The sequence below is a fragment of the Parus major genome, chromosome 3 (genome assembly GCF_001522545.3).
Source record: "Parus major isolate Abel chromosome 3, Parus_major1.1, whole genome shotgun sequence".
NCBI classification, from domain to species: Eukaryota; Metazoa; Chordata; class Aves; order Passeriformes; family Paridae; genus Parus; species Parus major.
The window spans coordinates 67,409,774-67,419,069 of record NC_031770.1 but is presented as its reverse complement, the minus strand read 5'-3'; the positions used below and the strand labels follow the sequence as shown (position 1 = coordinate 67,419,069).

Below are 9,296 nucleotides of genomic sequence, written 5' to 3'. Positions count from 1 at the left end.
GCACAGCTCTTAGACCTGTTTGAAATAAAGAAAGTAAGAATAGTACAGGAGTGATAATAGTGGTTAGCAAATACTAGAAGGCACACTACAAAAGAAATACCCTACAAATACGTTTCTGGATTACCACATTCAGACTCATAACCAATAAGTAAAATACCCTCTTTGCTACGGCACTATGGAGATCCTGTCTTTGCATTTCCAGGCGTATTGTCACTCATCACCTTTGTTTCATTTTTTGTTTTCAAAGAAAAGACAACAAAATAAGACATTCTCTTTAGGACATGCATTGAGCAGTGAACTTCTGACTAGGAGCTAATATGAGTTCAGGATTTACTGAAAGCAGCCCTGAAGCATAAGAGAGAGCTTTTCCAAACCACATTCCACTCTTTCCCTGTCACAAGAATGACGCTCCGTGCTACACCTCCTGCTGCATTTACCTTGTCTGGCTGTATATTCATTGTCTTCAATCAGTCTTGCCAATCCAAAGTCAGCAATCTTGCATATTAGGCCGTTGCCCACCAGGATGTTTGCAGACCGCAGATCTCTGTGTATGTAATTCATCCGCTCGATGTACGCCATTCCTGCGGCCACCTGCGAGCAGCAGGGAAGACAAACCATGCATTTAAAACAAAGTCAATACATACATGGGCCACAAAGCACACACACCTCAGTGCTCAATACTCTGAAGACAGACCTGGGCCGCCATGTCCACCAAATTCGGTAACTTCAAAGCTCTTCCTTCTCCATCCTTTAAGAAATCTAGCAAACTCCCTGCAAATTTGACACAATAGAGAGATGTCAGGAAAACAGCTCATCAGAATGGAGGTGCAGCAATATGTGCAACATTAAAGGCAGCAATGTTTCAAGTTCAAGGGACAGCTTCAAAAAATCCCATACTATCTCCAAACTCTCCTATTGTACTCGCTTCACTCTTTAAGCTGGCTTGCAGAAGAATGTGCCACTAGTACTATGAGAGTTGCAGGGAAAGGAAACAGGATTGTCTTAAATTTTCCTGACCACTACCAAGAAAGCTGATCTTTCTTAACTTTTCCAGTGCTCCTTAAAACTACATACCTGCTGCTCTCTAAAGGCCTCAGCTAACTGCAAAGCAGCAGCTCAGTTCCAAGCCACACAGGTTATGGAAGAAGTCAGATCCCAGCTCAACCTGCTCCAAAAGAAAGGTCAGGCTGGAGCCTGGTGAGCCCAAGGGGGATAGCATTAGCAGAGGCTATTTTTCATTAGACATTAGCAGTGCTCCTCTAGGTAACCCAGAATTAAATACAGCATGAACCATTACTTTTAGAAGACAAAGAAGAGATGAAATGAAAGCAACTTTAGCAAAAGTTATAAGGACGTCGCATTCCCGTGCCAGGGAAAACAAGAAAGTACCCTGTGGCTTTAAAAAAAGAGCCTAGGATGTTATAGCTCCTGTCCTAATCTTGTATCTGAACAGAGAAGTGTAGCAGTCTCCTTTAAATAAGGTCAAGGAATTGGTTTAATAAATAAAGGAAAAAGACAGATGATTAAGCGTTTCTCCCTTGATAAATCGTCAGCCTCAAGCTCAGATCCAAAGATGTAAAATGTTACAGTACAAACCAGTAAAGTAAGCCAAAATAAACCCTGTGCTTCAGAAGGGTTTTGAAAAGTCTTTATTTTTAAAGGGAAAAAGCATATGCTTGTCACTGAGACATATGATTAAAGTGTGAGTTAGTCAGGGCTTGGATGCCTCTGAGGAGGGAGGTGGGCAAGCACCTGCCAGGAAAATAAAAGTCAACTCCAAATAGACTGAAAGAATGCACTTAAAATTTCAGAGTGTATCCTCCAATGTACAATGAAACTTCCCTGAGAGAACTTATGTTTCCTATTTGGTTCATTTGCTTTTCCAAAACAAGCAGATTTTTTGCTTTCCTCTCAGCACCCCTGCTGGAGATCTGATGGAGCAAAAAGTTTTCTTTTTCTCATTTTACTACACTGTTACCAGCTAAGTAGCTTAAGGAAGAGACAAAGGAGAAGGGCAAGGTGAAGGAAAAAGGGGAGGGAAAGAATAACATGTGCATATCATGTATTAAGATGATAATGGGGTGGGCTGAAAGTGAAGTGTGATCTGAGAAGGAGGTGCAGTGAGACAAGATTCAGGATTGTCTAAATGAAGAAAAAAATCCTTGGCCAACAAGTGAACACTGAAAGAAGATGTCCTAAGAGCTCTTTGATGCCAGAAAAAGCTAGGATTTTGGAAAGCAGCATGTAGTATCATCAAACTTAGAAAAGACAGATCACTTGTCAGGGAAGTTTAGATGCCGATGCAGTTGGAATCACTTAGCCTGCACCCATTTCTCTTTCCCCCAGTTAGAACAGATTTTCTTTGTACATCGGGTTTTAGGCCCAGTTCATAGTGGAATTCATCATTCTTCTGAAGCCAGAGATGACTTTAGTTTCCTGTTCCCTCTCTCCTTCCTTGCATGCACCCCACTGTACCTCCCTCTGTATCCCCAAGGAGCACCAATAAAGAAAAAAATATGATCAAGCGCAGCAGCTCTGGCTTCACCTTTACTCATGTACTCTGTGACAATATAGATAGGCTCTTCAGATACCACAGCATAAAGTTGGACCAATTTGTCATGTTTTAGCTTCTTCATGATTTGGGCTTCCTCTAAGAAGGATTCTGGAGACATGGTGCCAGGCTTCAGGGTCTTGATAGCCACTTTAGTATTTCCATTCCACGTACCTACAAGCACAGACATTTAGTTAGCTTAAATAACTTCTTCTCCTTTTTCTACCTGATGCCTAATGCAAGCAAGGAGAAGCATAGCAAGGACATTTAATATAGGGTCTCTTTAAAAGAGTTTGGTTTCCCATGTTGCCTTATCATTATATTCCTCCCACACCTCCTTCATATTCTAGTCTTTTTCTGTTACACTGAAAAATAACACTCCCATTGGCACCAGGGCACAACTGGCATTGTCCTACTCAGACAATGTTTCCAGTGATCTCCACAGAAACCTTCTCTGGGTAAGAAAGGTGGGACTGCTGAAACTCATCTTTGTGTATTCCCTTGCTAACAAGTAATTGCTACAGACAACAACACAGCTCCAGTCAGATTTGGGCAGCAAAACTGGTTAAACCAGAACTTCTCATTTGCAACACATTTTGGTTTTGTTCTGAGTCAGATGAAAAAACCCAACATCCTCCTGAGAAACAAATCCTGAATTATTTCATTTTAGAAACACGGGTGTGCTTCCAAACTGAAATGTGTCTTTTTCCCTTCCCTCCTTATCCCCAGGAGCAGCTGACAGAAAATGAAGTGTTCCTGTCCACTTCAGTTCGCTCTTTACTTGTGGTCAGCACTGAAATGGACAAGTTTCATAATTTTTCAGCCATCACCTACCAAGCCTTCTAGAACACCCAAAAGCCTGCACAAGAACCTGGAGAGAGCTGGGCAAGGCTGACTCAGGGCATCCTGCAAGAGGTGGAGCTTCACTTGAGTATTTGCAAGGGGGAGGAGGAAGACTGCAAAGAAATAAAACCCAGACCTATTTATGTTAACAGTGGGGTGGTTTTTTGGTTTTGGTTTGGGTTTTTTGTTTGGGGTTTTTTTTGTGTGGGAAGGAAAAGGAAGGAAAATTAAAATAGGCAGAAATACCACTTTCCTTCTGCCTTCTGGTTGTCCTTTTCCCAGACTAGCTAGAACCCTGCTTCAGAGTCAGGGCTAACATAGCTTTGAATTTGATCTGTAGATAGGGAGCTGCTGTGTGATAAGGCAGAACAACACTAAATTACTTCTGGAATTAATCACATTAAAAAGTACTCCCCTGCACTTAAGCATGAGGATAGCAGAAAGCCCACAAAGCACACAAAGGCTGCATCATGAAAAAAATGTGTCGTGTAAAATAACCCAGTTTGTCTTTGTTAAAAGTACGTGAACAATAACAATAGCTCAGCTGCTGCATGGGAACTGCTTAGGCCAAAATAACTTTATCATGAGCTTTTTCAACCTGCCAGAGTATAAAATCAGCCATAAAATGGGTCCTTTTTTGTGCAAATGCTCAGGTCCCAGGTCCACCTTGCCTGGCTGAGGATAGCAGAAGAGCAGTGGAGGAGCTGCTGCTCCTGTGCTGCTCCTCACTTTTAAAAGGCAATCCCAAATGTCTGGGGGGCCTTGAGGCACATGTTAGTCAAAAGTGTGCAGTGCAGGTTTGGTCTTCATTGTGCCTCGATTTCCTTCTGCCAGTTCAGTGCCAGGTATCATTGTTCTGTCAGTGAAATAATGCCCTGAGTTACCACCTCTGCTGCCCCAGCACACTTCAGTAGGACTCCTGAAGCCTTCATTTCTCTCAGTCCTTCAAACCAGAATGAAGCAGGACTTTGCCCTAGTGGCACTCCTGTGTAAGCTGGAAGGATGTGGCTTTACCTCTAATTTCAGGAAGGGTGGACAAAATATTTTCTGATGGGTGACAGGAGTGTGTTTTGTCTGGAGTCACTGAGGCTTCAGACTGCAGTGTGCCATCAGTCATGGTCACTTTGCAGGGGTACCACAAATTACATGAACCAGGAATAAAACCAGAGTTTCATGGGCACCAGACTGGCATTAATAAAATAGGACTTCACCTCGTGTGTTAACAGGATTAATTGTGTACTATAGGTTTTAATAAAAATCCCCGGGCTCATACTGTTACCATGAAGTGTTTTCAGCAAGTCTGTTTTAAAGACTTTAATGAATTTCTCCAGTTTAAAAAAAGAAAATCTTTTAACAAAAATGTTAACTTATCCTCTCAGCCCTGATTACAGTTTAAATTCTTAAATTTTCTTGTTCTGTTTTGGTATATTTATCTAATAGAAAATTAGCATAGACTTCCCTCTGAATTCCTCCTGAATATGTAGTTAGTTACTACTTAATGTGTTTTTTATTCATTTTTACTGTGTTAATCTACTCCAATTTGGTAATGCTCCAGGGCTGTTAACATATTTTTTACTATACATTAAGAAACATAATTTCATAGTTGTAATAATAATTTTTGCTTTTCTGACAGATACTTGGTACTGGTACTTGGCACTTTATTTCTCATATCTCATAGCTGATTTTTTAAAATTTTTTTTAAAATTTGTTCCTTTAACTTGTATAGATTTAAGGTCTATGGCACTCAGAGCTTACCCCTAAGTTTTGACTTCAACTGCAAACTTGTGCATGCATTCAAGATGGAGAACAAGAAGGAGAAACTGCAATTATCTGGAAATGCCAATAGAAATGTAGGCAGCTTTCTTTTCAACAGGTCAACTGTAATGGTGTGAGGTTCTGTAAGTTTCTATATTTCTAGTCTATAAATTCTGTAAATCTCACAGATTTGCTGCTGTGCTCCTTGCTGTAGTCCTGCAATGGGAAACAGCTGCAAGAGCCCAGGAGAACCCGCTGGTTGTTTTGGCTGTACATATTTTTGTGTCACTGCAATAAAAGAAGTGGTCAAATTGCCCCCTCAAATTTTTGTGAAGAAACAATATATAGTGATTCTTTATTTGAACTGGTAATTTTAGAGTCTATACAGAATGGAATTTGGCACAGAAATTGAGCCACATCTCACGAAATGGCCACTGTATTGTGTTTTTAATGCCATGGCCATACTAAGATTTATGTAAATTGTAAATTGCTGTTGTTTTATACTCATTAAAAGAAGGAGGCCAGTGATGGGTAAGTTAAGCTGTCCAGTGTGCAGAAAACAATGTCAGTGGATTTGGAAAAGGTCAGTATTTCTGGACTTCAAAGTGGGGATTCAGCTGGGCCTGGAAAGTTTTGCCTCTGTTGTCCCTGGTCTCTATATTGAGTTACAGGGTTCTGCTGCAGACACAAATTTCAGAGACTTGAAGAAGTGGATGCATGAGAAAGCTAGCTCAATATCAGCAGTATCAGCTTGCTGATATTTGCCATTATTTTTAAATTGGGAGAGTGGATGGAAACATTTTCACGGTCTGATTCCATCAGTGCTACAACACATGAAGGAAAAAAAAAAAGTCTACTTACCAGATTAATTTCTGGTTAGCCATTCTGCCTTACAGGTTTAGCATCATTCCTATTTTAATACCTAGCAATTGTGTAGCCACCCAAGTAAACCCAATGCAATTAATGAATTTTAATGCCCTAACCTGTCATACCACTGTGTGCAAGTGAAAGGAAACTACCCCATGGATTACTCTATTTATGTTTAACTGTTTCAGGCAATATAAACTAACATTTCATACTATTCTGTTCTTTTAGCTTTAAGATCTGTACTTGAAATGTTTATTTCTGCCAAGAGGGCCTTAAAAGATCCATCCAAAGCAAAATATATTCTCTGCCTTACCACGCCACACTTCAGCGAAACACCCCTGACCAAGCTTCTGTTCCAGAAATAATGAATCACGTGCAACTTCCCATGCATCTTTAGCCAATCCAACAGTTTGTGGGGTATTATTCGTAGCAATCACAGTTAAGTTAAAACACAAACCATCAGCTTTCTCTATAGGAGAGGAAATTAATAAAAAAAACACACTTATAATCCAAAATTATGCATGCATTGAGAAAGATGGAAGGTGAGGGTCTCTCAGTGCTGCATTAAAGTTCATTTGCAAACACTGCTTTTTGGATGCTGGAGGTAAGAACTTCTTTTGTTAGCTTGCAGAAAAAGGCTTCTTGGTATAGCCAAGAGATTACTATGTGAGCCTTGATTTATTATTAAGACAGTGGTAATTTGTCAAAATCAAGACCTTCCAAGGAAACATGGATTCTCAGTTTTCTTTTGCCATCAATTATAGTAAAAGTTGAAAATGAAAGAATTTCAAAGTCAAAGACTTGATTCCAATGACATTTTTCCTAATAGTTTGAGCTTTACTAATTTTTTTCCTTATGGGTCACAATGTCCTACATTTTCACCTTCCATCTTGCAATCCCCACACAGACAGCTATTTTTAGAGTAATTATTTTGCTCCATACCCATCCATACTTCCCCAAACTGCCCATTTCCCAGTCTCTTGATCAACTGTAGGGATTCTCGTGGAATTTCCCAGACATCTTTGGTTTTGACAGACAGATCAGTAAGCCTTGGCATTCCTTTATGACAGGGGACTACTAAGCGGCAGCAAAGACCTGCAGCTCTCTCTGATGGAGCCAGAAGTGAAGCCAACAGCAAAGGAGAGGAAAGAAAAAAAAGTGTGACATGAAACAAATACAGTAAGCATAAAAACAATGCTACTCACAACAGCTGTTAGTTGCATACCACAAAGCATCCTGGAAGATTAGGAATTGAACATTGAAACATATTCATTTGAGACAGAACAGGAAATATTTTAGTCTCTGCACAGCCTGAAATGGAAGGTGACCACCATTGGTTTTTTCTGTGAACCCAGGATTTTCCCCCTCCCACAATGCTGCATTAAGATAACATCTTGAGTGACTGGTTTACTGTGGTACAGTATAGCTTTTTAAAAATAGTCTGTCAGTTACAAGCTGAATTGTTTCTGTACTGAGTAAAAGAAACAGGGAGAAGATTAATTACTCTTTTTTTCCTGAAAAATCACAGCCATGAAAATTTGGTGGACTTTTTGTAGCCTGGGAAAAGGCATTCTCTATATTCTGCTGTGTGAAAAGGTGTCTTTCTAGGTCAAGTCTGACATTCCTTCTAGAGCAAACCTTCATTAGCATATGCAGCCAGTCCTACATTGTTTGAGGCAGGTTCATGATATTATCTCTTGCAAAGCTTCACAGAAGACTGAACTGTGACAAAAGTCACACAAGATTTTTTGGCAAGAGTAAAAACAATTATACATACAAACATATGAAATACATACATACACCTATTGATGAGGAGCACACCACGCTGCACAAAGCAGACTACAGTGTAAAGCCTGCACAGAGACTTGTGTCTTAAAGCAGGTGCAGCAGAGCAGAAGAAGGTGGGGAAGTGCAATTGCACTTCAGACCCAAACATAATCTGTATTCTTCTGTGCAGTGTTTCTTTCTATGCAGGTGAAAGGGTTGTTTCAGCATCATAAGGTGGGCAAGCGTTGAAGCTCCTTGCAACACCAAGCTCCACCTCGCTAGCACAACTGTGAATTGTGGTTCCCCCAGAATTCAGAGTGCAGAGCAGGCAGAGGGAGCCCTCCTGGTTTCAGTCAGCTGGGGCTGGGATGGAACGAGGGCTCCTGTGTTCACCTGGGCTCTGGAGACTGCAGGGGAAACCTCTGGAGTGCTGCACCATGCCTCCAGAGCTATCCTGCCTGGATCCTACTGATTATGCCTCTGTGCTGCACAGAAATGGCTGTTTCCAGATCTGTTTGTTTCTACATCTGTGCATGGAAAATACACCAATAGGAAACTAAAATCTGACATATACCAACTGGTAGGTGAGGTTGTAAATTATCTTCCTTATATATGAGTTTTATACCTCATTTAGCTTGAAGTAGAGTCACCAGAAACAACTAGAAATTCTCCCTGGCAGCATACACCCATCAGGAATTGGGTGGAGAAGACAGCCAGATGTCTAGTATGAATAGCATAAGAATACAGCAGACAGAATACAAAGAATACAGAAAAAAATGCCCCACAGAGAAGTTGATTTCCCAAGTAAAAATTATGAAAAGTTTTTGAGCAGCAAGCATTTGGGGTAATCTGTTAATAATATTATGAAAAGCTAAAGTAAAGGGAAAAAAACCCCAAAGAGAAAATAATTCAAAATATAAATTTCTGCTTAAAAAATGACCATGCTGAGGAGCATGGCAATCTCCTATGTAAGAACCAGTTGTCCTATGCAGAGGTCTGGGGGGCTTTGAAGATGCATTTGTTGTACACCAGTTACCAGTGACAACAGGGTGTACTTTGGGGTGGAATAGTGCATGCTACACTTTGTTCACAGGAATAATAAAAAAAAAAAGCTTAGTGGGTGGACACAAATAGTGTGCATAAAGAAACACACATATTGCGTTATTTATTGAATATAATTTAAATGTTAATACTTTGCACATAGAACACAAATCCAGTGGGAAAATATACGTAATGTATCTAATATATGCAAGCCTTTTGGCCATTGTTTTAGGTGACTGACTTCCACAATGCAATTCCTATTTGCTTTATTAGCAATAGTGGGCTGCAAAATGGCACATATTAGCACTCACTTATTCACAGGGAATTCACGCTTGGAGAGGTGCAAGTCAAATTCTGTAATTCTGTTTGCTTAGAACAGGGAGAGCTGACAAAACCTTTAGCACAGTAAAGTGTAAGGTTTTAAAAGCTCTGCTGCTGTATCCTGTGAACGGTGTTCAAAGACATTTATAAC

At 40.3% G+C, this 9,296-nt stretch overlaps 1 protein-coding gene across 4 annotated transcripts in view; it reads right to left on the bottom strand.

The window, feature by feature from the left end:
- Positions 1-9,296, bottom strand: part of FYN (FYN proto-oncogene, Src family tyrosine kinase) — an 83,164-nt gene that overhangs the window by 21,441 nt on the left and 52,427 nt on the right. For 2 of the 4 annotated variants that reach the window (XM_015622495.2, XM_015622494.3), the window contains 4 exons: positions 6,959-7,123; positions 2,546-2,725; positions 695-771; positions 438-591 (listed from right to left, as the gene is read on the bottom strand). In XM_015622495.2, coding sequence (XP_015477981.1) covers positions 438-591; positions 695-771; positions 2,546-2,725; positions 6,959-7,123 — 576 coding nt within the window. Of the gene's footprint in view, positions 1-437; positions 592-694; positions 772-2,545; positions 2,726-6,329; positions 6,486-6,958; positions 7,124-9,296 lie in introns of all 4 variants that reach the window. The other 2 variants (XM_015622496.3, XM_033512832.1) reach the window with 2 other exon arrangements.